The following is a 25,738-nucleotide window of genomic DNA, read 5'->3' as shown; positions in this document are numbered from 1 at the left end:
AATCACTCTATCCTCGTAACCATTGTCGTCAAATAATAATAATAATAATAATAATTATTATTATTTGAGTTTTGGCCCTCTTTTCACTATTTTTCGCTTGGATTGCCCTGGATCTGTCTGGGGTGTCGTTCTTGCAAATCAATCACTGAACTTGAAGTTAAACTGGTCTGCACATGCAGTGGCGGAGCCGTTTTTCTTTGGAGTTTTCTCCCTTCTTCTTCTTCTTCATCACTGATTTCGCGTTACTGTACTTTTGTGGTGAAATGGAGGAATGAGCTATCTTCCTTCCACCTCTTAAATTTAGTTCGATTGGTCATTTGCAATTCACCAGGTTGTTGTTTTACTTGGTTGAATTTATGGGGTTCTTTCCCCTCTTGCAAGATTTTCGATTGTTCATTCCATTTTTCCACTTCTTTGTGCTAATTTGTTTTGTGAATCGAGAGTTTTCGCTGAATTTCGATTAGCTTATGCGAGCTGAATCGAATTCACGCCGTTTCGATCAATCTCGTGCGATACGGATGATGAAACGTCCGTTTTTAACTGTTACAATGACGAAGAAGAGATGGCCGTTGATGATCTTGGCACTGGTTTCCATTTCCACGGCAACGGTTTTTATTATGCGGACTACGTTTGATTCGTGTAGCGGTGATGGGAATAGAGGTTTTGTGGAAGAAAAGGGTATCGACTCTCAGATTCGGTCCTCTCTAATCGAGAGAAAAGCTCCGAATCCTCTTGATTTCATGAAGTCGAAGCTCGTCCTCTTGGTCTCCCATGAACTCTCTCTTTCTGGTATTATTGGAATTGTGTTTTCTTTTGAACTTCCCCAGCTATTGCTGTTGGAAGGAAATTTTATGGAAATTTGACTAAGAGCTTTTAGTTTGGGTACAGGTGGGCCTCTTCTACTCATGGAGCTTGCTTTTTTGTTGAGAGGTGTCGGTACTCAAGTTGTTTGGATCACTAATCAAATGACCTCGGAGCCTGATGAAGTAGTATACAGTTTGGAGCGCAAGATGTTAGATCGAGGAGTGCAGGTTATATTCATTTTTTCAAAATTTCTGCACTTGATCATAAATTTCTTGCAACATTGTTAAATTAACAATCGTTGGTTATGTTGAGAAATGCTATAGAAATCGAGGATTTAACTTTGGCTTCCATAATTAGTTGCTTTGCCCTTTAACATGTTATTGTTTATTTCACAATCAATGATCCTGGTATTGATTATGTTAGCTACTTCGTCGAAATTACTGGACTACTAGCAAATTGTACATGTTCTATAGTTGATAGTGTATTATGTCTTTTCTTCTTTAAAAGAATGCTCACTTGTTTTTTGGTGACTGAGGATGACATTTTTGTCGTTAAGGTATTATCCGCTAAGGGACAAGAAGCTATTGATACTGCTCTAAAAGCTCATTTGGTTGTTCTGAACACCGCTGTTGCTGGAAAATGGTTGGATGCTGTTCTCAAAGAGAATGTTCCCCGTGTTCTTCCGAAGGTTCTGTGGTGGATTCACGAGATGCGAGGGAACTATTTCAAAGTTGAGTATGTGAAGCACCTCCCTTTTGTTGCTGGTGCCATGATTGATTCACATACAACTGCAGAATACTGGCAAAACAGAACGCGGGAACGATTAGGGTATGATCTCAATAAAGATACGAGAATTTTCATCGTTAATAGTCGATGCTTTTCACTAGTATAATTGTAAGCTAGTTGGGTGTTATCTCATTTCTGTTTCTTTTTTATCCATTCCACATCTTGATTTATTTCTAAAACATGCATGTTCTATGGAAATCTTTTTGTTTGATCTTGAAGTGTAAAATGTTCCACTAGGTACTTATTTCTATCATTTGTATTATCAAGGACTACTGGTCCACCTTTTTTCCCTGGGCTGTTGAAAGTTACCCCAGCTGTGAGGAAAATTTTAACGACGGTGGTTTGATAGCCAACTCTTGCGGACCTACATATTTTCATATCTGAATTAACGCCCTTGAAGATATGAGATATAGAGGCGTATGTTTTTGCTTAAAAATATAGTGCAAGTCATAATTCAGATCTCTCCTCACGCTACGTGTGTGCTTGAAGTATTTTGATTGTTTTGCAACTGCAGTTTGTATACTCTCCTAAATCCTTTGGTCATAATCTAAAAAGTTTCTTATCTTTATTTTTTCCAGAATTAAAATGCCTGAAACTTATGTCGTGCATCTTGGAAATAGTAAAGACCTTATGGAAGTGGCTGAAAATAATGTGGCCAAGAGGGTTCTTCGAGAGCATATTCGTGAGTCACTTGGAGTTCGGAATGAAGATATATTGTTTGCAATTATAAATAGTAAGCTCATTTTTCTGATGATATGCTTCTGCAACATTAGCTTCTTCATTTATCTATTACTTAGTTTGTCTATTTTTTTGTTTTATTTGTGTGTGTGAACAAGGCATGTTTGACATTTTCTGTTCCTATACAAAATTTTGTTAGCTATTGAAAAAAAAGTTGTAGGGTCGGTCACCGTTTTTTAGAATATAGAATTTCTCTCAGTTAACAACGAACTTTTTCCTAAAGAATAATATGACTCTCCTCCTGTATATGAGATGCTCTCTGGTGTTTAATTTGTCAAGTCCTGGGAAACTTATTTCCTCCAGCTGCAACAATGAAATAGAATAAAGCCTCTTTGAAGATGCAGTTCTATATAATGTGAACTAATTTGGTTTTTTTTCGACTTAATTTTCAAAGAAGTGTATTAATATGAAGTGTATTGCAACACATAATCGATGTGATTCTAGGTGTTTCACGGGGGAAAGGTCAGGATTTGTTTCTCCGAGCCTTTCATCAGAGCTTGCGAATGATCCAAGATAAAAAGCTGCGGGTACCAAGGATACATGCAGTGGTAGTTGGCAGTGACATGAGTGCTCACACAAAGTTTGAAACAGAACTACGCAACTTTGTCGTTCAGAATAAAATTCAGGATCGTGTTCACTTCGTCAACAAAACCCTGTCTGTGGCTCCTTATCTAGCTTCTATTGATGTTCTTGTTCAAAACTCCCAGGTACTACTATAACTGTTTAACATATATACGAACTTGTGCGAGAAACTATGTGAGATTATTTCTGTATGTTACCGCTAGTTTCATTGCTCGTCTTTCCATTTTTAGATGGTAAATTATAGTAATGTAATACTTTTCTTATGCTAACGTTACTTGATTCATTTGTTCTCTTCTCTATCTTGCACCAAACGTCAGTTTTTAAAAGAAACATTTCAATTCAATGTTAAGTGACTTCCTATTTCTACCTTACTAAACCTTTGGCTATCAATGAAACCAGCATTTAGAACTAGACTGTAATGGGAGGTAGTAAAATATGTTGTAATTTGATTAAACTTTTGGTCATAGAGTATAATGTCATGGTCTTTGATTTATATTGTGTGTATTGGAACCATATATATCCACTTCTCCCTGTTTATTTCCAAGAACGAAACCTATTAGATCAATCTTTCTTGGCCTCCAAAGCTCGAATTTACTGTAAATGTGTAGGGGAGGGGAGAGTGCTTTGGAAGGATAACGATTGAAGCAATGGCATTTCAGCTGCCCGTGCTGGTAAGCTGTCTACCTTGCAGTACATTTTTCCAATTCCACCTCCTTCAAAGAAAACTTCTAAAAATGTTACTGCTCTGTGCATTTGATCTTATTATCTGCTGAATTCCATCTATTTTCCCAATATATATATATATATATGTATAGGGAACGGCTGCGGGAGGAACAATGGAGATTGTAGTGAACGGAACGACGGGTTTGCTACATCCTGCAGGAAAAGAAGGCGTGACCCCTCTGGCACAGAGCATCGTGAAGTTAGCGACACACGTCGAGAGAAGGCTGACAATCGGAAAGAAAGGATACGAGAGGGTGAGGCAAATGTTTCTGGAACAGCACATGGCCCAAAGAATAGCTGTAGTTTTGAAGGAAGTTCTGCAGAAATCAAAGAGCCACTCAAGCCATTAACCCTCTGTTGTTTTTATTTTTACCTTACATTACATGCTTGAGAATATAGACAAATTGAATGAATGCTATAGGAGGAGGAGAATTGTATGCTGTACTTCTTCTTCTTCTTCTTCTTCTTTTTCTCTCTCTTTTGGTACAGTTTGTTGCAGGAAATCACGTTGCCTAGGTGGGTGGTTTCTGAATGTAAGTTATTTTCGTGTTCTTATTTCTTGTTCTGCTAAGAAAACTGGAGAAATTTAGCCCCCTTCGCAAGACCATCGTAATAACCTAACCACACTACACTGCTAGTAGATATTGACTTCTTTGGATTTTCCCTTCCAAATTTCTCCTCTTTGGGCTTTCTCTTCTGAATTTCTCTTTAAAGTTTTAAAACGCGTCGGCTAGAGAGAAATTTCTACACTCTTGTAAAAAGTGTTTTATTTTCCTCTCCAACCGACCTAATTGATGTGGGATTTTACCGCGGTGTTTCATGGTACCCGGTAGTCGAATTAAAAGGGTAAAAAACCAATAGAAACTTTGTTATTTATATATTAAAAAAAAAAAAGAAATTATGAAAATTCAATTATTTGACATACCCACACCACACCCAATTCTTTATAAATCTAATATATATATATATATATATATATATATATATATATTATTTTTTTTTTTTTAAATTTCAATTTGATTGGCCATTCTAAAGTTTGAAAAGAAATTAAAAAAATGTTTAAAATTGAAAGAGAATAGAATATTTAAAAAATGAATAAGAGCAAATAAATAATTTTGTAAAAAGGAAAAAAAAAAAAAAAAGTAAAAATAATAAAGTTGTGGGAAAAGAAATCTTCCGGTTTATATGGACCGTTTTGAGTTCCGATCCATTTTCTTTTTCGAATAAGAACATCTTGGGCTAGATCCGTTCTTGTGGACGGTGAGGAAGAAGGCTTTGCTGGATCTGAAATGTTTATTGTCTCAGTGAAGCCATTCTTTAGCGTTCTTGTTGTCGGTCTTTGTTTGACCTTGGCGGTGCTTCTCTTGTCGCCGTCCTCTTCGCTTTTCCCCGGCGCTTCAGTCTCCTCTGCTCATCAACGGTGCGCTTTACTTTCCCTTTTTCATTATGTTTATGTTCTGACTTCGAGTATATCATTGGATGATCATGAATTTGAAAGCTGCAATTAAAATGAAAAAATTGCTCGATATTGGCGTTTTTTTCCCGAAGAAATAGTGAAAATCCTGCTTGAACTTGCATCATTTGAGAATATGTACATGTGTTTCTTTCTTAATTAGTTTATGTTGCTTGCTTTGTACTGTGTGGTTGCATTGAGAGTTGGAGAAATCATAAAGAAATTGGATCTTGAGTGGAATTTCACGAGATGAAGTTAAAATAAGGTTTTCTTCGTCTCAGATCTAGTAATAGGATAGAGGCTCTGTCGTGTATCGTCCCCCCTACCTCTCATTCCTCCTCAATGGTGCCATTTTTTTTAGTTCTTTTTGTGAAATCTAGAGTGTAATTAGCAGTTTCAGCTGAAAGACTTGACATAGTTTTTCTACACTACAGAAGATTAAATTGATCCAATTTTAATTGCAGAGGCTACACGGATATATGGAGTCTTCGAAGGATAGCAGAGTGGAGGCCTTGCAAGTGGTGGCTTCAAGGTCACCGACCTGGTAAACTGATTTGATTTCTGGCGACAACTTCTTGTTTACTCTCATGTTTTTCTGTCTTTTCAACTTTTTTTCCATAATGGAATAGCAAGTTTACTTAATTTGTAAGCCACAACCTTTGGACGAATTATGATGATTTGGGTACTGGGAAATTCTTTAGTAGGAATTCACAGCAGACAATATGCATGTAATAAGATATAAAAGGTTATATGGACTTTATGTTGTACTAGGAAAAATGGTTAGATTGTAACAAGGGTTGGGGGGATTCTGATAGGTTTTGATAGTCTGAGTCAGTTTTAATTGGCTTTCATTGCAGACATTTGGATTGGTTTTTTGTTGAAATGCTGCAGCTCTGCCTGCTGATAGCAATGGATATATACGCGTGGATTGCTATGGTGGGCTCAATCAGATGAGAAGAGATGTAATATTCAATGGTTTTTCTATATTTGTAATTTAACTTTGTTCATTACATGGTTAAAGCTTTCTAGCTAAAAGCTGGCACTCTTTATCATGTGTGCAGTTGTGTGATGGAGTTGGCGTAGCACGGCTGTTGAATGCTACTCTGGTTCTGCCAAAGTTTGAAGTGGCTGCATATTGGAATGAATCAAGGTAATTAATGCCAATATCTTTTCACTTGCCTTCCATGTTCTATTTCATGCATAGACCTACCTGCAACTTTTTATTCACAAATGGTAATTTTATTTAACTTGGGTTTTTCCTTATGATGCTATCGAACATGTTCATTTACTGACTTCTGGGTGTCAAAGTACTCCAATACATTTTCCACTCACTAACGAAAATGTTATAAGCTGCTTGCATGTGGTTTAACCTTGCTGTTTTTTTTCCAGTGGTTTTGCAGATGTATTTGATGTTGACTATTTTATGAGTCAGATGAATGGTTATGTAAAAGTTGTTAAAGAGTTGCCACCAGAGTTCGCGTCCAAAGAGCCTCATCATGTGGATTGTAGTAAACGCAAAGGACAGTTCGATTATATTGAAAGTGTCCTACCATCCCTGCTGGAACATCATTATATTTCAATAACTCCAGCAATGAGCCAGAGAAGGGATAGGTACTTCAGAGTTGTAGTATTCTTTATTATTCGTCCTTTTGGTTTGGTTTAGGTCAGTACCATGATAGAACAACGCCCCGATTGGCATCCAAAGCATTGACAGCTACCTCGTTTCAGTTTCAATTGTGTGTGCAATGTTGTACAGGAGTTCTTTTTTGCTATCTTCTTTGTCTTTGCTGTAGTTCTCTAATTTCAGTGATGCGCTTAGTCTGTGGCAATGCTCTTAAATATTTTCCTCCCAAAATTCTTTTACAGGTATCCTCAGTATGCAAAAGCTGCCCTATGTCAAGCTTGTTACAATGCTTTGCGCCTTGCTAAACTCGTGGAGGAGAAAGCCAAGAAACTTTTGGAAGCGATACCAAAGCCCTTTCTCTCTCTTCATCTTCGTTTCGAGCCAGATATGGTGGCTTACAGCCAATGTGAATATCAAGGACTTTCTACTGCTTCTCTAGAAGCAATTGAGGCCGCTCGGGTAGATAGGAAACCATGGACCGGAGAGTTAGCCAAAATATGGAGAAAGCGAGGGAAATGTCCTCTCACCCCTCGTGAGACAGCCCTCATATTTCAAGCACTCCATATTCCAACTAATACAAATATTTACTTGGCTGCTGGTGATGGTTTGATGGAAATGGAAGGCTTTACATCAGTGTACACCAACGTAGTAACCAAGTCTAGTTTCCTCAGTAGCGACGATTTCTCAAACATGCATGGTAACACAAAAGCTGCACTGGATTATTATGTGTCTATTAATAGTGATTCTTATGTAGCAACATTCTTTGGAAATATGGACAAGATGGTCGCAGCAATGCGCGCATTCAACGGAAAGCAGAGGACATTGTTTTTAAGTCGACGAGCTTTTGCAGAGTTCACTTACAATGGTCTGAAAGGGAAGGAGCTGAATCAAGCATTGTGGAAGGCTCATAGAGATGATTTCGTCATGGGCAGGGGATCTGCATTGTCCGACTGCTTTTGTGAGTTCAAACTCTGAGCTCGAGAACCTCGGGTTTTTCATTTTGGTATCATTTTTCCTCGTGTTTAGTAAACGAAGTTTTCCATGTTGAGTACATGCTGTTCCAGTTAAAATTGTAACCCATCTTTTGATAGAATAGACAAGGATCGTTTTGATTACAGCCATTGAACAGGAATATGCTACTTCATTCTTAATCTTTTTCTCTGTGTGTCATTCAATTGGTTGCTTTAATCTTGGAAACCATAGATCATAAGGACTTTATATGCCTTCTGATTGCTTAAAAATGAAGATCCATCCTTTAAAAGCGGTCACCATTTGTCACAATCGCTCTATAACTCTTTTATTCCTGATTAACTTAAACTTAGATCTTCGAGAACTTCAGATTTTTTTGATCGACGATAATCTCCGAGGCAAAACATCTAAGGAAACATGAAGCATCGAGCAAAAATTTGTCCTCTATAATCTCTAACGTTCTCCATTGCATTGCTTGAAAAGTGTGGATCTTTAGAGATTAAGGAACAGAGATCTATAAAACAAAAGGAGATCTATAAAACAAAAGGAGAAGTGGGTATTTTCTACATACAATTCTTCTACTACTGCGAGTGAGTAGAAGTTAAACTTCACATTATGATTTTATCGTTTAAATTACACTTTCAAAGGAAAATCTTATAAACTTTCCTCAGCCAAACGATCACCAAATCAAAGTACTTATGCTTCCCATCAGCCTCTTCAGAAAGTGTTGCTTTCCAATACTTGTGGACCAGTTTTGTAAAGCCTTGTTAACCCAGAAGCATATCTGAAAAAATTACATAAGTTACGAGAAAAAACTCGAGCTAGAAGGAAAGTATACCGTCGCTTCGGTTTCGCTTACCCGAAAATCAAGAGGATTAGAGCTACGATCAACAAAAAGTACTGATAACATTTGTGCTTGGATTTACGTTTCACATCAGCCCCTGCAGGGATGTACTTATGGTTAACGTATCCGAACTGCGGTTGGATAAGGAGGATGAAGCCGAGGAGAAAGCCCGAAACGAAGCCTCCGATGTGTGCTGAATTGTCGATGTGAGGTATGAATCCGACTGCCAGGTTTAAGGCAATGATCAGAATCAAAGATATGAAGGCTGCACACTGAGTATCAATGACAAACAAGCCATAAGGTCCCAATATAATATGGAAAGATGGAATGGAAAGAGGATTCTTTGCATCTTTTTGGTTACCTTATTTGAATATATTGTCCAATTTGTGATGAGCTCAGAAAGCATAGCGCCCAAAAGCCCAAAAAGTGCACCAGAAGCACCGACTGATATGGTTGGATTTTCAGATGGATTGATACTCAGAGATGACAGTAAGCTCCCACCAAATCCAGAAAGCACATACAAACATCCTATTTTCACTGCCAAAACCAAAAACAAGAACCAAACATGATTTTCTAACAAGCACGGATACAGATACGAGACATGAATATGACACGTACTCGACAGATAACTGACAACACATTAGTTTTTAACAAAAAGTACGTATTATTTTTATACAGAAAAAGAAAAGAAATTTAATGTCGATGAGTTTATGTATATTTGTCCAATATTGCAACTTGTCTCTATTTATCAGCTTAACAAATGTTTGATTGCAACAATCCAAACCCACTGCTAATAGATCTTGTCCGCTTTAGCCCGTTATGTATTGCCGTCAATCTCACGGTTTTAGAACATGTCTACTAGGGAAAGTTTCCACCTCGATCTCACAAACCACTCCCTTTGGGGGCCAACGTCCTCATTGGCACACCACCTGGTGTTTGACTCTAATATCATTTATAATGCCCCAAGTCTACTGCTAGTATATATTGTCCACTTCGGCTCGTTATGTATCACCCTTAAAATTGTTAGGGAGAGGTTTCCACACCCTTATAAGAAATGCTTAGTCCCTTCCCCAAACGACATGAGATCTTACAATCCACCCCTTTGGGGTGGATTATCGATTGAAGAAGGCTCCACATTCCTTATAAGGGTGTGAAAACCTCTCTCTAAAAAACGCGTTTTAAAACTGTGAGGCTAATAGCAATTTTTAAAACTATGAGGCTAATAACAATACGTAACGAGCCAAAACGAACAATATCTACTAGCGGTGAACTTAGGCATACTTGATATAAAATCACTTTTCAAAATTCTTGTACTAAACAATCAAAGTAACTTAACAAATTCTAAAAACACTAAAAAAAACCCTTAAATATTTCTAGGCGAAGCACATAAACAGTGTTTTCCCCCCTTAAAAGCACTTTCTGATACGAAATCATCCAAAACTCTGGCTAAAAACACAGGCAGAATCTCTCCCTCCCTCTTGTTCTTAGTGTTTGAACTACATATGTTTGTAGAGTGTTCAAAGTGAAACTATGAATCAACACTTAAAAAAAAAAAAAACAAAGCAGTTTACAGTGTTCAAAATGCTTACAAAATCCAAATTCTTGTTCGAGCCGAATTCCTATGAAGAGAAGGCTGAGCATATTTGCAAGTAAATGAATAACACCAGCATGAAGCCACATACACGAAACCAAGCGCCACCCTTCGCCATGTTCCACTACTGCTTCTTTATCCAATGCCCCATATCGTTTCAAACTGCAAAAAACAAAGAACAAAACAAAAATCAAACAAAACTCCCCTGTTCTTCTGTTCCTCTGTTCTTCCCCTTATGCTAAAACCAGAAATTTCCCCCAAAAATCATGTTTTCTCTTGATGGGTCGTCCAATTTCATCGAGATTTACAAAACCCATATGCTAATTTTTCGATTAGACGAACACCCAAATCAATGGATTCTTACGTGGTGATGGAAGGGCCGAGGAGGGGGTTCTCCTGAAATGGCTGGAAGGAGAACCGGCCGAGCTCAGGGTAAAAGAGGCAGCGGTTGCCGCCGATGGCTGCGGGGCAATTGTTTTCATATAATGTGAAAGCAAACATGGCGATATTGGCCAGGAAAGTGAGAGGCACAAGCCATGGGAACCAGGGCTTGGGAGGCGGAGGGTAATAGCTCGGCGGGGGCGGCATTGAGAGGGGCTTTCGGACCTCATAGGACATGGACTCGATGTCGCCCGGCGGCGACCTCTTCCCCATTGCGCGGCGGAGGGGAAGAGTGCACAATAGCGTCGGCGACGACGGATGCTATTGTGCACCAGTTGTTAGAGTGAGCGAAAGAAAGGAGAAATAGCCAAAGAATGGCTAAGAACCCTTCTTGCTAGGATGGTCGTTAAATTAGGTACTTTTTCCAGGAAGTGCAAAATTACTGAATTGCCCACAAGGGGAAATGATAAATACCATATATTTAATTATTTCCTTCCTTTTATTTTCACAATTTCTATATAATTTTTTTTGCCTTAATAATAAAATTATTATTGTAGTAATTATTTATTGAATGTGATTTTCTTAAAAAAATTAAGTTAAAAAAGGCATTTTAAAAAGCAAGAAACGGAATTATTATTTTTTAAAATTTTAGAAATGAAAGCTGATATTTTAAAATTTTAAAAAATAATATAATTTAGTTTCAAAATATAATTCCTATAAGCATATATATATATTTTTTTAATACAATCTCATATAAAAAGGGTTAATTCCATTTTACTCAAAAAAAAAAAAAAAATGAAAATTAATCTACAAAAATGGTTTATACACTAAAATAATTTTTTAAAAATGTCTAAAGATAATAAGTGACTTTTTAAAGCCATTATCTATTTATTTATAATAATATTTATGCTTATGTTAAAAATTTAATTAATGAAAATAATCTAAAACGTTTGATAAAAAGGAGAAGGGTCTTAAAATAAAATTTCAATTAAATTAATTTTAGCAATTTTTTAATACATAAAATAATATTTTAGTTCTTCGAGAAAGAACAAATGAAACACGATAAATTATTTTATAAATATATAACAGAAATTTGAGCTTTGAAATTATATTTAAATACAAATTCAATTTTAATTTGTTTTTTATTAATAATTTAATTATTCTATATTTGAAAATACATAATTATAATTTTTTTTATCCTTTATATGAATATGAAATATATCGATTTGGAATGCAATAAATATCCCAATAAATAAGACAAAAATTGAAAAAGACTTTCCATTTATGAATGGCTTACGCGTACCGACACGGTTGCAAACACATAAAATTAATCATTTTTTCCCAAAATATAATTAGATTTATTTTATTTTAATTTTTTAAATGCCTTTCTCCCTAAATTCTCAAGAAAAAAAAAAAAAAGGCCTAAAAGACATTTTTATCCCTAGAATTAAAACTTAATTTTTATTTGTCTCTTAATTTCTAAATATTTGAATTTCTTAATTTTTATTTATCCCTCAAATAAATTGGTTATTTCTTAGACGAATTAAAAATGAATTTCAAGATCATATATAGAAATGAAATTAAAATTAATTAATTAGATTTATTAAATTATAGGGACAAAAAGAAAAGAAAAGAAAAGAAATGAAAAAGTTATTTTTGTTTATCTTTTTAAAAGATATTTAAAAAAATGAAATCCACACGGCTCGCCGATCCCGCGTTCACCGTCTCCTCGTGGGGGAGTTTGAGGAGCTTTACTTGAGCTGCTTTAGCGGATCGTTCATGTCGCTTGACTTTCTCTCATTCACACGTTCCAATAATTTCTTTTCAATTCAATTCTTTATATTTATTTCCATTCCCAACTAATCAGATCTGATCTATTCTGATCTCGTCTGAGCTTCATTTCGTTTCTTCCTTCTTCTCCCCCACAGATTCCGACTTCACTGCGTCTCTCTGCAAATCCAAGTAAATTTTCTTACTCCTTCTCTTGTTTCATCCATCAGTATCGTTTTCTAAGGGAATCGCGTTGTTGGAGCTTCTGTTAGTGTGTGTTTGTGTGATCTGATCCGTTTATTGTATCTGATTTGTGTTATTTATATGATCTAAGTTTGTTTCATTATGTTCCCTGCAAAATCGGTCGATTCTTAAGTGGATTGAACTTGTTTTTGGTGGTGTAGGTGAGAATGGAAGGTCCTTCGCTTCACGGTACGCTTCACGCCACAATCTATGAAGTCGACAGGTTGCATACTGGTGGTGGATCCAACGTCTTCAGCAAGGTACATCTCTACATGTCGATGGAAAATTCTTTTGTATTTTGGTTGATTTCTGATTCTATTGCGTTGCCGGTTTGTACTTTTGATTTTTCTTCTCCTAATTCTCAAGTGTGTAATTTGACTGTGAGCTTATGGTTGACTTTTTTCCTCTGGATAAAGTGCTTGTGTTTGAATGTGATTTCGATGAAGTTTTCTGATCTGTGGCTGGAACTGATTTTGGAGAAAATTGGACAATTAGAATCGCTTGAAATTTTGGTAAAGTAGCTTAGATTCAGAAGAATATTCTTCAATTATTTGAGATGTTCAATGATACACAAGTTTCTCCGTCACCAAATGTTTGAATATTCAATGCGTAATCCATATTTCTCTTCATTGAAAAGTTACTGAATTTTCTGAATGAAATTAAATTTGCCCTGGGTCTGCTTGTTTCATTGTTCTCTTGCCACTGCTTGGAGCTCTTCTGCATAACTCCCTTCAAGCCACAGCGTCTTGGTTTACCAAATAGGATTTTCTTGCCAAAGTTAAAAGGTTTCTGCTCCATGCTGATACTTGATCACAAAACCAAGTGAATTTTGAAATGTTGCTAATTATGATTTTTTTTTTTTACTCCAAATTAATAATACACAATTTTTATACAATGGTAGATCTGTATTTTCAGCGTGTAAATGTTCTTTTTAATATTCTTCTGCTGGCACATGCAAAGAGATTGTTACGTTGTAAATGTAAACCATTCTCTTAAAATACTATGTACGATCGTACATGTAAGTATTTTTCAGAGGGGCAAATGTAATGCCTTCTTCAGGCGTGAACCAAACTTCTTTCCAACAGCATGAGCTTACTGGAGACAAGTCAACATTTATATGTGTTAAAATATCTCTCTCGTTTACAAACCTATCTTCTTGCTTTTCTTTCATTCAATTGGATTAATGGAGAAACATTTATTGCAGTTAATGCAAAACCTTGAGGAGGCGGTTGGAATTGGCAAAGGAGTTACCAGACTATATGCAACTATAGATTTAGAAAAGGCTAGAGTCGGGAGGACACGAAAATTGGAAAATGAACCCCATAACCCTAGATGGTATGAATCTTTTCACGTCTACTGTGCCCATAGGGCATTAAATGTTATCTTCACCGTGAAGGATGATAACCCTATTGGTGCAAGTTTGATTGGACGTGCATATGTACCGGTGGAAGACATCATAGATGGGGAGGAAGTTGACAGGTGGGTTCCACTCTTAGATGAAGAAAAAAATCCGATTGAAGGAGAATCTAAGATCCGTGTCAAGCTTCAATACTTCAGTGTTACTAAAGATCGCAATTGGGGTCGTGGTATAAGGAGCCACAAATTTCCTGGAGTCCCCTACACATATTACCCACAGAGACAAGGTTGTAAAGTCTCTTTGTATCAAGATGCTCATATCCCTGATAATTTTGTTCCTAAAATACCTCTTGCTGGAGGAAAGAATTATGCTCCGTCCAGATGTTGGGAAGATATTTTCGACGCTATACAAAATGCAAAACACATGATCTACATCACAGGATGGTCTGTTTATACAGAAATCGCCTTGATAAGAGACTCAAGGAGGTCAAAGCCCGGAGGAGACACCATGCTTGGTGAGCTGCTTAGGAAGAAAGCAAGTGAAGGCGTCAGAGTTCTTATGCTTGTCTGGGATGACAGAACATCAGTCGGTTTACTAAAGAAGGATGGTCTGATGGCTACTCATGATGAAGAAACTGAACAGTTCTTTCGAGATACTGATGTCCACTGTATCTTGTGCCCTCGTAATCCTGACGATGGTGGAAGCATTGTTCAAGACCTACAAATCTCTACAATGTTCACTCACCATCAGAAGATTGTTGTTGTGGATAGCCCAATGCCAAGTGGAGATTCGGATAAGAGGAGAATTGTGAGTTTCGTTGGTGGCCTTGATCTTTGTGATGGCAGGTATGACACACCCTTTCATTCCCTCTTCAGGACATTGGATACTGCACATCACGATGATTTCCATCAACCCAACTTTCCTGGTGCATTAATAACAAAAGGTGGACCAAGGGAACCTTGGCACGACATCCATTCCCGACTTGAAGGGCCCATTGCCTGGGATGTCTTATTCAATTTTGAGCAAAGGTGGAAGAAACAAGGTGGGAAGGATGTCCTTGTGCAGCTTCGAGAGCTTGATGAAATAATTATTCCTCCATCTCCTGTTATGTACCCAGATGATCATGAAACCTGGAATGTTCAATTGTTTAGATCTATAGATGGTGGGGCAGCCTTTGGCTTTCCTGAGACCCCCGAAGATGCTGCTAGAGCTGGGCTAGTTAGTGGGAAAGATAACATTATTGATCGAAGTATTCAAGACGCTTACATTAATGCTATTCGGCGGGCTAAGAATTTTATTTATATTGAAAACCAATATTTCCTTGGAAGTTGTTTTGGATGGTCTCCTGAGGATATCAAGCCTGAGGATATTGGAGCCTTGCACTGTATCCCAAGAGAGCTTTCCCTTAAGATCGTAAGTAAGATTGCAGCAGGAGAAAGGTTCACTGTCTATGTAGTTGTCCCAATGTGGCCAGAAGGAATACCAGAAAGTGGATCGGTTCAGGCAATATTAGATTGGCAGAGGAGGACATTTGAAATGATGTATAAAGACGTGATTCAGGCTCTTAGAGATAATGGTATCGAGGAGGACCCCCGTAACTACTTGACATTCTTCTGTCTTGGCAATCGGGAAGTGAAGAGGTCTGGAGAATATGAACCTCCAGAGGCACCAGAGGAGGATTCCGATTACATGAAAGCCCAGCAGGCCAGGCGTTTCATGATTTATGTTCACACCAAGATGATGATTGGTAAGCAATGCCCTGTATCTATTTTTGTTCCTACGAATTCTCCTTTTTTTTCTTTTGAACATGTGCAATTTTCTTTATGAAATGACTGGGTTCAACGTCTACTGCAGTTGATGATGAGTACATAATTGTTGGATCGGCCAATATCAACCAGAGATCCATGGATGGAGCAAGGGACTCTGAGATAGCTATGGGCGGTTATCAGCCATATCATCTGTCAACCCATGAACCTGCACGTGGTCAAGTTCACGGATTCCGAATGTCCCTATGGTATGAACACCTTGGTATGCTTGATGAATCTTTCCTTCGGCCAGAAAGCGAAGAATGTGCTTCGAAGGTTAACAGAATTGCTGATAAGTATTGGGATATGTATTCAAGTGAAGCACTTGAGAGGGACTTGCCCGGTCACCTCCTCCGCTATCCCATCGGCATAAGCAGTGAAGGTAATGTGACAGAGCTCCCAGGATTTGAGTTCTTCCCCGACACCAAAGCACGTATACTCGGAACCAAATCTGACTACCTCCCTCCCATCCTCACTACTTAGTCATGTTTCCTACTCATACACAGAAGTTACTTTTTCGTGCCATCTATTTCCAACAGGCATCTTGTGTTTGTAACTTGCAAAGACGTTTTAAAGGTTTGAGGTGTTCTTCAATACCCTTGCTGTAACTTTGGCTTTTGTTTCTTGGTTTGGGGCTTACTTCAAATAGTTGCTAATGTAACTTTGGGCTGTGTTTCTCAGTCTCTGGTTTACTTCAATACTGGCTAATGTAACTTTGGCTGTCTGTCTTTCTTGATGTTCTACTGTTTAGCTTCATTTTCTTGTGGTTTTGTACTAATTTTATTCTCGTTAGTCCAGGCTTTCAGTCTTCACGTGAGTGATGATGCAAGTCTATGCTTGTTTTTAGATTAAATTATGAATTTATTCTTAGAGGAAGTTGAGATTTCATCGACCAGATGAAACTTCATAAATAGTTTTTTTGATTTGATGAATCTCTTAGCATAGACTATCTAGGAGGAATTTTTATCCTAAGCCTAGAAACTAAATCGTAACTTTCTTCATAGGAACTAAATTTGTAATTTAACCTTGTTTTTATATGCAAAATTTGAGATTTTTGAGTTTTTTCTTTCCGGCTTCCCTTCCTAGGGAGAGGTTTTTACACTCTTATTAAAAATGTTTCGTTCTTCGGAATCTCACAATAAAATCATATTATTCCTTGTTCATAAGTAATAGCCTTCCATTGGTATTTGAAAAGTCATTTTGTTACACACCAGTGTCCTTTTACTCAATGAACTCTTTTAAAAAATGATTTTAAAATTGAGAAAAAACTTGAAAAAAAAAAAAAAAACATTGAAGGCAGCCATCAAAATCCCACCAACACCAACATCAACATGGTAGTATCCAAATGGATTTTAAATCAAAACTTGAGGAAGATTGGAGCATTGAAAGGTACAGAAAAACTCCAACACATAAACCACTATGGCTAGATCAAAGCTCTGCCAACAGCAGATCTCACTTGGATTATGTTTCCACTGAGAAATATTGAAGTTCAAATCCTAAAACCATCTCAATCCATATAACCAACAACACAGGATTACCAGTTTGTCAGGGAAAAGGCTGCCGTTGGGCACCTACTTACAAAGCTTACCAAGCCCCTACCTGAGGCAAATTTCAAGCAATTAAGGGGCAAAGTAGGAGTGTATGAGATGCCCAACAGTTCGGGGAAGATGTGAGAATTGACAGGAACTGTCATAAAAGGATGACAGCAGCTTTTGTTGCTTGAAATGAAGGAGACACAGCAGACATGGTCAATATGCACCCCAAATCAAACCTCACCATTTTTCTTTTGGACTAAATTTCGAGCCCATTACTAGCAGGTATTGACCTCTTTGAGCTTTTCCCTTTTAGGCTCCAGCTCAAGGTCTTTAAATCGCGTCTTTTAGAGAGAGGTTTTCACACCATTCTAGAATGTTTCATTCTCCTCCCCAACTGATGTGGGATCTCACACGGTGGCTTCAAGAAATAGCCGTTCGGTCCCTTTTTGTTAGAAATCACGGACCTCCACAATGGTATGATATCGTCCACTTTGAGCATAAACTCTCATGGATTTGCATTTGGTTTTCTCTAAAAGGCCTCCTACCAATGGAGATGTATTTCCTACTTATAAACCCATGATGAACCCCCTTAATTAGCCGATGTGAGACTCATCTCCCAACAATCCTCCTCTCAAATAAAGTACAACATAGAGCCACTCTTGAGGCCTATAGAGCCCTCGAACAACCTCCCCTTAATCGAGACTCAACTCTTTCTCTGAAGCCCTCGAACAAAGTACACCTTCGAGGCTCACAATTTCTTTGTTCGACATTTGAAAATTCTATTGACATAACTAAGTTAAGGGCATGACTCTGATACCATATTAGTAATCATGAACTTCCACAATGGTATGATATTGTCCACTTTGGGCATAAGCTTTCATGGCTTTGCTTTTGGTTTCCCTCAAAATGCCTCGTACCAATGAAGATATATTCCTTATATACCCATGATCAACCCTTTGATTAGCCAATGTGGGACTCCTCTCCCAACCATCCTCAACACCTTCTTTCTTGAGTTGATTGCTTCAAGTAAGTAGTGCTCCTAACAAGTGATATCAAAATGCTTTTGATTTAGCAGAATTGGTGCCTCTCGATGACACGGTCGTGGTGATCCATATTTGAGCTTATCAAACGAAGTGTATGCTTTACCGAAGAGGAGTTGACCTAATAAAAAGTGAATGCACGGAAGTAAACACAAACGGATAACGGCCCCTTTTTGTCAAAGTCCCACATTAACTAAAAAAGAGAATCATAGGTACGTAAGCGATAGAGCTCAACACAGATCTCATTTAATATTTCTATGCAGTACATTTTTATTTTTTCATTGACCTTAAAATTAACGAAGTCTACCCTAAACCATTCAGGTTAGTGGACATTATAAGAAACTTAATCTTGACCATCTGTACAACTTCCACCACCTTCTTCTGAATAAACTATTGTTTTTCTTTGGGTTTATGTTCAAATTCAACCAATTGGACCATTCTGTAATGGAAACCATCATGAATGCATCAAGCATCAAGCATCAAGGGTGGTGAAGAGGGTTGGTGATATATTCACTAAAATCACACTAATCATTTTAATCTACTTTTTATATTTCAAGTTGGAGCCAAAGTTTTGGTCTAAAATGTCAAAATTAATAAATTAAAAACAATATTTAAGCTATATTGCTCCAAAACCTAGAATCCATTGAGCATGCTTAATCTTACTAATTTCTTGAAATCATTTCCTACTTCATTTTTATTTTAAATAATTTTTTATTCTATGTTAGATTTTGACCATATGCGATCAGGGGTAAAATAGTCATTTTCCAAAAGTATAGACGGCCAAAGGATTTGAGTCGAGTCGATCGTAGTAATTCTCTCGATCATTTTCTTAAATGGTCAATGCTTCAATCATTTGAGTTTCCACAACGGAAGTGTTTATTTAAGAAACACTCTTTCCCACAGCCTCAAACCACAGAAAGCAAGGAAAATGAAGTCCGTTGTTGTAATATGCTTCATTCTGAGCTTAGTTGCAGGCAGGTCCACAGCTTCCTTTGGGAAGTGCTACGCCAAGTGCTTCATTGTGTGTGCTATCACACCAGGCGTTCCTATTGGCACATGCGGCGGAAAGTGCTTGGCTGATTGCCTCTTCCTTGCCTCTGCCCCTAGAGATCTCAACCATTTGGACACTCATTATTTCTGCAAACTTGGGTGTGCCACTTCTCTCTGTACCAAATTTAGCACCAAGAGAGACCCGGGTTAGAAAATTTCTAATACTCTCCTAATATTTGAAAATTTTCTATTGTTATATTTTGTATTCTTAGTATGTTTATCGTAATGTCCCTCTGTCCACAAATTGTTCATTTTGAACTCCATGTCACTTTTAAATAGCGATTTAGCTAACTTTCCTATACGCTTTTGACCATGTTTTTAATGAATTTGGCAGCTGAGAAGAAAGTGGAAAGTTGTGTGAACTCGTGCTCTCGAACATGTTTGAAGGCTTAAAACTGAGAAGGAGCTGGGATTGGCTTTAAAGACAATAAGTGTCGGTGGTGAAAACCAAACACCATTGGACTCTAAGCTTGTCCCATATCTACTAAGCATGTTTTGATATATCTATATGCTTTCTAGTTTCTGCATGTACTCCTCGTCGTCAATGTGTAATAATCAAGGTTGCTTTTCGATGCTATGGTAATGAGAATGGTGTTTGGTGATATTTAGATTATCGCACGATCAAAACTTCATTTGTTCTACACAATATGATTTCATGTTCAGTTAAAATCACATCAGTTAATAATTGGTGCGACGACAAAAAAATTTAATGGTACAACATATGTTGCATAAAACAGTTTCTTTCGGGGTTCATCACCCGGTGTTTACTTCGATATCATTTGTAACAGCCCAGATCCACAACTAGAAGATATTGTCTTGTCTTCGTTAGGCTTTTCCTTACGGGTTCTGTTTTATTAAAATGTGCATGCCAAGAAGAGGTTTCCACACCCTTATAAAGAATGATTCGTTCTCCTCTCCAACCAATATGGAGATATCACAATCTACCCACCCTTCGAGACCCAACATCCTTGCTAATATCACAATCTATCCCTTTTTGAGGCCCAACATCCTTGCTAATATCACAATCTATCCCTTTTCGAGGCCCAACATCCTTGCTAGCGCTCGTTCTCTTCTCCATTCGATGTAAGACCCTCTTGATTGACAAAGAAATTGACTGGTAGTCGACGTTTAAGCTTTTAATTTTGGACAAAAACTTGTACGCATTACACTTGATCACAAGAACAGCTGAAAGGAGATGCTAAAGCCCTTATGGTTGTTTCAGGATACCATCAGCATAAAGAAATGAAAGGCAGCATAGCGGTGAAGAGCACCTCAAGTTGTTTCAAACACTAGTTTCAATAGGCAGTATACTTCTGATATCACAATGATCCTATATCCAAATAACAAAAGTAGCATTCTGCATTTCTATCTTTTTGGAACAAAACCTGGTTCATATCGCAAAGTTTAATGGACAATTATGAGATTCTGTCAAGGATTCCCTGGTTTAGGAGCATATTCAGTATGAAGATATGTTCCACCCACCAGACATGAACAGAAAACGAGTCTACGACGACAAATTAAACTACAACAAAATGCGTAAGATTCTACGACTCTGCTACATGATGGCGTACGAAATGCTTGAGCTGTAGGATAACAACCTCTGATAGACACTCCAGAGCAGGAAATATGCAGCTTTGCTTTTCTCCACCAAGTATAACTTTCAAGTATTGAGTCCTTAAGGAGAATTCTCTGGCGTTTTCAGAACTGTAGAAGAAGCCTTGCCTTTATGCTCTGTGACTGCTGCACGAAACTCTTCGACTATGGATGCGTCCTTGAACTTCAAAGCAAATGTTGAAAGACCATCCTTCCCTTCGCTAGTGCTGTTCATGCAGGCAAATGTGATACCCTTCTTGTCCATGTTTGTGAGCTTCATGTCAGGGTAAAGACTTGCATTCAAAATTAACCTGTAATTTCCTCTAGCCCTCATCAGAATCCTTGCTCGCCCAGTACCGATTGTCGGGACATTAACTTTCAGCTCTCCTTTTCCACGTTCCTTCCACGATCCGTCGAGAAACTCGAACAATATAGAATCAGCATTGAAAACCACACGTTCATTTTCTTCACCAGTTTCAACTGCAACCTCTTGCATTGATGGAAAACCGCTTTTCTCACTCTTGGAAACAGTGGAAGAAGTATTAAACAAGGCTGAGCTACCATTATTAGAGAGACCAAAACTAGAACTTAGACCAGCCCCATCCTTGAGTATATTACCGAAGGAGAACGTAGTAGTCGAAAATCCGGTACCTGCAAGACCTGTGAAGGCGTTCTGGCTACTTGACAGTTGTTGGAATGAGCTCAACGGAGAAGCCTCCTTACTAGTATCGGCTTCACTTCCCTTTTCTTTCTTTTCTTCATTTTCTACCTTTTCTTGATCCCCAGTTTCTTTGTTTTGTATTTCATTTCCTTCACAGGGTTCTTCATTTTCATTCTCATTGCCTCGTGCAGGATCCTCGTTCTCATTCTTACCGCCACTAACACATGCATCATTCTCAGCATTATCACCTCCTATAAGTTCCTCATTTTTAGTCTTATCTTCTCCGGCTTGCACTTCATTTTCAATTTTATTACTTTCAGCAACTGAGTAATCATCTACCTTAGGTATGGCAGATTCACTTACAATAGTGCTATTCTGATCAACATTCTGCACATTTGTACCAGATTCAGCCTCTGATGTGTCAATTTTATGTTCTGCTGGCTCATCATTATGATCTCCATCCTTTTTCTCTTCATGGGAAACATCCTTTCCATTTGCCTCATCTGAACCTGTTTTATCACCAACTGCCTGCGCAGTACTTTTACCTTCTGAAGCACTTCCACTATTATCGGTTGGAGGTACCAAGCGTATTCCTGCAAAGGGATTAGAAGATGGGGTAGAGGCAGTCTGAACACGACGCACTTTGACAATTCTTCTGCCGGCTAGCACTTCATCACTAGCCCGCTTGAATGTTCCAGTCGCTTGCTCAGACACATCATCTTCATCATCAAGCCCAGGGTTATCACGTGATAGTTCCCTTCCAGCAGCCCTCTTCTTTGTAGATGTTGCATTTTCAGCATCCCCCATTGAAGAGTCGAGCAAATCAACCAGACCTTGGGATTTCCACTAGAAAGCAGAAACTGAAAATCTATATCTGGAGATTGTACAAACATTATTATCAACAAGTTCAAAGGAAGAACTTTTCTTACAAATACAGACAGATTAAGGTGAAAGAGTGTGAATAGGGGCAACAAAACTTACAACTAAAAGCTGAGAATTACAAATAGTTTATCTCTATTTTAGACAAGATAAGTAGGCAATCTCTTTAGGCCATTTGTTTCAGATGTTTAGGTGAAATTGAGATGCACGAAATAGGATCTCTGGGTCTGGATATGAAATATATGAGATTAAAGAACTTCTGTGTTCGATCTTTACATGGCATCGCTCATAGATATTCTCATGAATAGAAGATGTTTGCTTTTGTTTGAAAACTTTGGAAGTTCTATTTTGGAACTTATTCATCAACATTATTCATGTAAAATCAAGTAACCACACTAAAAAGAAATTTAAACTAATCAATAATAAGCATAAATTTCACGTTGATCCTTAAGATTTGAATTGGGATTTCTAGATTTCAAAAACCATTAACAAAATCCCTGGGCTTTAAATGAAAGGTCATGTATGGTGCCTAGAAACAAACAACCCTTAGTAGAAGTAACATGGCAATGAAATGTGCTCATATGACATATTATTGTATTTTATCATATTAATTATATCGGTGCATCAATCATTTTTCATATTGCTTATGTGACAAAATTTATGTTCAAGTTACTAAAGTTAATTAAACCACAAAAGAATCTGCTATCCCATATCCTTCTACCCCCCGACACACACACACACACCCATGTCTTCTCTTTCTCCCTCTTCTCAATTTCCCAACTGCTACAATCCCTAGTTGCCTCCCACTCGTCATAACCTTTTATAAAACTAACTCATGATAACATATAGAACTACAACACGAGGCTATCACAGACATTTATCTTCACAAGAATATTGTTTGACGCAAACATTAATGATGGTAATGAGTTGAGAGAGCGTAACTTTACCCCCAAAACCATCTAGCCCCAACAATTCATCATTTTAAATTTACCTATTTCAATCCCCATTCTTGACATGATTGAGTGATGAATATAACTCCAAACCAGGAGAAGTCCTAGATGCATCTTAATCAAGACTGAAAATATAGTAACCCCCTAAAGCATTGCCTCACTGACAAATAATGAAGTAGAATGAAGTAGACGATATTGTTTTAAAAGAAAAAGAATGTAAGAGATCGGTTATCACCCAGAAGCATTTAACCAACTCCTATAACTTAAATTTTAATATATTGGCATGCATTGCAAACACAGAATTGAGATAACAGTCATTAAAGCATAAATAAGAACTGTAACAAGAAACCGATAGCCATATGTAAAAAAGAAACCAAAAATAACACAGCAAATGAAAGCACTTGGCATGGAACTTTGAATATCCATCCGTGAAAAGTCAATGTCGGTAAACAATGTGCATGTGCATGTGAGAGCTAAAGAGAGTGAAAGCTTTGCATGATTGACAATTCCAAACAACAGATATGATGAGAGAACTAGTATTGCATTAGCCACCAATCACTGAATAAACAATCTCCAAATGATTGTCCCAGCCAAGTAATACAGCCAACAGGATTTAACGAGCCACCAAAGAACCTCACAGAATTCACTACGCTTAGAAGTCAAATGATTAGGAGGGTTTCTAAATCCAGAAATTAATTAAAAGGCGATAATCTCAGAGTTGAATCTTAAACCTTCAAATCTTTCTATTTAACACCCGAAATAATCAAAATGAATATACAACAAAGATCGATAACAGATGACTCAACTAGAGTCGGAAAAAAGTTGAAGCTAACAAATAGCTGAAAGAAAGGAAACTTTAAATTGAGGTTCCCATTTGAGGGTTCATTTTCTTTTCCTGATTTCCTTTTTCTCTATAGCAGAATTACAACTCCTTGTACTCACTGTTCCTTCATAACGAATATCGTACCCCAATTTGCGCCCAGAAACCCAAAATAGAGTGCAAGGGCTTGAACTGTACCATTCAGAACTAACATTATGATTCACGAAGATCGCCACCAAGTATGATTACAAAAAAAAAAAACGAGGTATCCAGTACACAAGAACACACAAACAACTCAAGGATCCAAAGGACAATGATCAGAAAGACAAACAAAAGTGTGGCAAGGCAGTGAAATTAGAATATAAATACATTAATAGTAGAAAAGTAAATGGAATAAATTAACACATCAAAACCCCCTGCCTTCCGAAACGTAACATAAAAATGTGAACGGAGAAGGAATTACCGAGAATCCAAGCAGAGCTGTATCAGAAGTGGAAGAAATGAGGGTTCGGAAAGAGAGAGAGAGAGAGAGAGAGAGAGAGAGAGAGAGAGAGATGAGAGGGTTTTTAGTTTGGTTACCCTTTTCTGCTGCTTTTATTATTATTATTTTTTATTTAATGATGGTACGGTTTTTATTTTTTATTTAATTTTCTTTTCCGGATTTGAACGGGCACACGGGTTTCTCTCTCTTCCTTGTTATTTCGGTGAGTGACAAAAACGACGTCGTAACAAGGCCTGCTTAATGGATAATCTGATTTATATATATATTTATAGGGTAATTTTAATTTATTAACTCACGAAATTGAAATTATATTTTGCCCAAAAAAAACATGTGACGAAATTTATAGATTAATGAAAATGTAAACATAATTTTTCTTGTATTATAGGCAAATGTTTGTTTGACTATAAATTAATTGTCTTAATTAGACGTATAGAAAAAGAATAATTTTAATTTTAAAAGGAATTCTGCCGAAAATAGAGAAAAATGGAGGGGCCCGGGTCGGTTGGCCGCGGGTTTTGCATAAAAGGATTTTGCGGTGCTTTGACGCTACCCGGAAGTAAATTGGGCCGTGGGCTGGAAGTTTGGGCTTAAATGTGGGGCATTCAAAAGCCCAATAACAGTACAAATAATTCACGTCTCTCCACTTAGGCTATGATTATGATTACTATTTAGCGCAGAATTGATGCCCCATATGCGAAATTGGGTTAAATGATTAAAATTGTTTAAACAAAACTATAGTATCTGGTAATAAATTTAAAAATATATATAAATAAATTTAATATAAGAAACATTTGCCTATAAATTTAATAAATTTAATATAATAAACGTGTTATTGAAAACAATATTCAAAAATTAAAAGAACCTAAGAAAAAGCTCTTAAACTAAAAGGTATGCAAACCGTCAAAATCGTCCAGTAATGAGTACTGAAAACAAAAATATAATTTAACTTAAAACATATATGTTAGATCGAAAGATTAGAGATTTGAAACTCCTACTGCACAAGTAAACAATATGGCTTATTTGTATTTCATGACAATT

General features: G+C 37.2%; 5 protein-coding genes across 7 annotated transcripts; 3 read left to right on the top strand and 2 right to left on the bottom strand.

Moving 5' to 3' along the window:
- The first annotated feature begins 79 nt into the window (after nt 1–79).
- On the top strand, nt 80–4,188 carry LOC111785862 (uncharacterized). Its single transcript, XM_023666223.2, has 7 exons — nt 80–789; nt 889–1,031; nt 1,361–1,632; nt 2,169–2,323; nt 2,773–3,035; nt 3,519–3,581; nt 3,726–4,188. The coding sequence occupies exons 1-7, from the start codon at nt 468–470 to the stop codon at nt 3,981–3,983; spliced, it is 1,476 nt and encodes a 491-aa protein (XP_023521991.2). The 5' UTR covers nt 80–467; the 3' UTR covers nt 3,984–4,188.
- A 648-nt stretch (nt 4,189–4,836) lies between these two features.
- LOC111778111 (O-fucosyltransferase family protein) lies at nt 4,837–7,861 on the top strand. 2 transcript variants are annotated; one of them, XM_023657765.2, is made up of 6 exons: nt 4,837–5,053; nt 5,551–5,630; nt 5,978–6,048; nt 6,148–6,236; nt 6,476–6,697; nt 6,953–7,861. In XM_023657765.2, the coding sequence occupies exons 1-6, from the start codon at nt 4,923–4,925 to the stop codon at nt 7,683–7,685; spliced, it is 1,326 nt and encodes a 441-aa protein (XP_023513533.2). In that variant the 5' UTR covers nt 4,837–4,922; the 3' UTR covers nt 7,686–7,861. The 2 variants fall into 2 exon arrangements, with proteins under 2 accessions (XP_023513533.2, XP_023513534.2); XM_023657766.2 differs by lacking the exon at nt 4,837–5,053 and having other exon boundaries at nt 5,944–6,048.
- A 333-nt stretch (nt 7,862–8,194) lies between these two features.
- LOC111779069 (RHOMBOID-like protein 5) lies at nt 8,195–10,858 on the bottom strand. Of its 2 annotated transcripts, none has more exons than XR_002812641.2 (5): nt 10,479–10,858; nt 10,113–10,276; nt 8,885–9,060; nt 8,539–8,746; nt 8,195–8,463 (listed from the first exon to the last, which is right to left on the bottom strand). XR_002812641.2 is itself a non-coding variant. In XM_023659126.2 (5 exons), the coding sequence occupies exons 1-5, from the start codon at nt 10,766–10,768 to the stop codon at nt 8,397–8,399; spliced, it is 954 nt and encodes a 317-aa protein (XP_023514894.1). In that variant the 5' UTR covers nt 10,769–10,858; the 3' UTR covers nt 8,195–8,396. The 2 variants fall into 2 exon arrangements, 1 of the variants encoding a protein (XP_023514894.1); XM_023659126.2 differs by having other exon boundaries at nt 8,539–8,795.
- Nucleotides 10,859–12,205: 1,347 nt separating this feature from the next.
- On the top strand, nt 12,206–16,406 carry LOC111778447 (phospholipase D alpha 1). Its single transcript, XM_023658283.2, has 4 exons — nt 12,206–12,457; nt 12,670–12,768; nt 13,713–15,612; nt 15,720–16,406. Exons 2-4 carry the CDS (start codon nt 12,676–12,678, stop codon nt 16,151–16,153), a joined length of 2,427 nt encoding a protein of 808 aa, XP_023514051.2. The 5' UTR covers nt 12,206–12,457; nt 12,670–12,675; the 3' UTR covers nt 16,154–16,406.
- Nucleotides 16,407–20,636: 4,230 nt separating this feature from the next.
- LOC111778649 (nuclear pore complex protein NUP50A) lies at nt 20,637–24,778 on the bottom strand. The gene is made up of 2 exons (XM_023658584.2): nt 24,662–24,778; nt 20,637–22,423 (listed from the first exon to the last, which is right to left on the bottom strand). The coding sequence occupies exon 2, from the start codon at nt 22,354–22,356 to the stop codon at nt 20,971–20,973; it is 1,386 nt and encodes a 461-aa protein (XP_023514352.2). The 5' UTR covers nt 22,357–22,423; nt 24,662–24,778; the 3' UTR covers nt 20,637–20,970.
- Nucleotides 24,779–25,738: the final 960 nt, after the last annotated feature.

The sequence above is a fragment of the Cucurbita pepo genome, chromosome 17 (assembly GCF_057944985.1).
Source record: "Cucurbita pepo subsp. pepo isolate OVF chromosome 17, ASM5794498v1, whole genome shotgun sequence".
NCBI classification, from domain to species: domain Eukaryota; kingdom Viridiplantae; phylum Streptophyta; class Magnoliopsida; order Cucurbitales; family Cucurbitaceae; genus Cucurbita; species Cucurbita pepo.
This window is presented reverse-complemented; position numbering and strand designations above follow the sequence as displayed.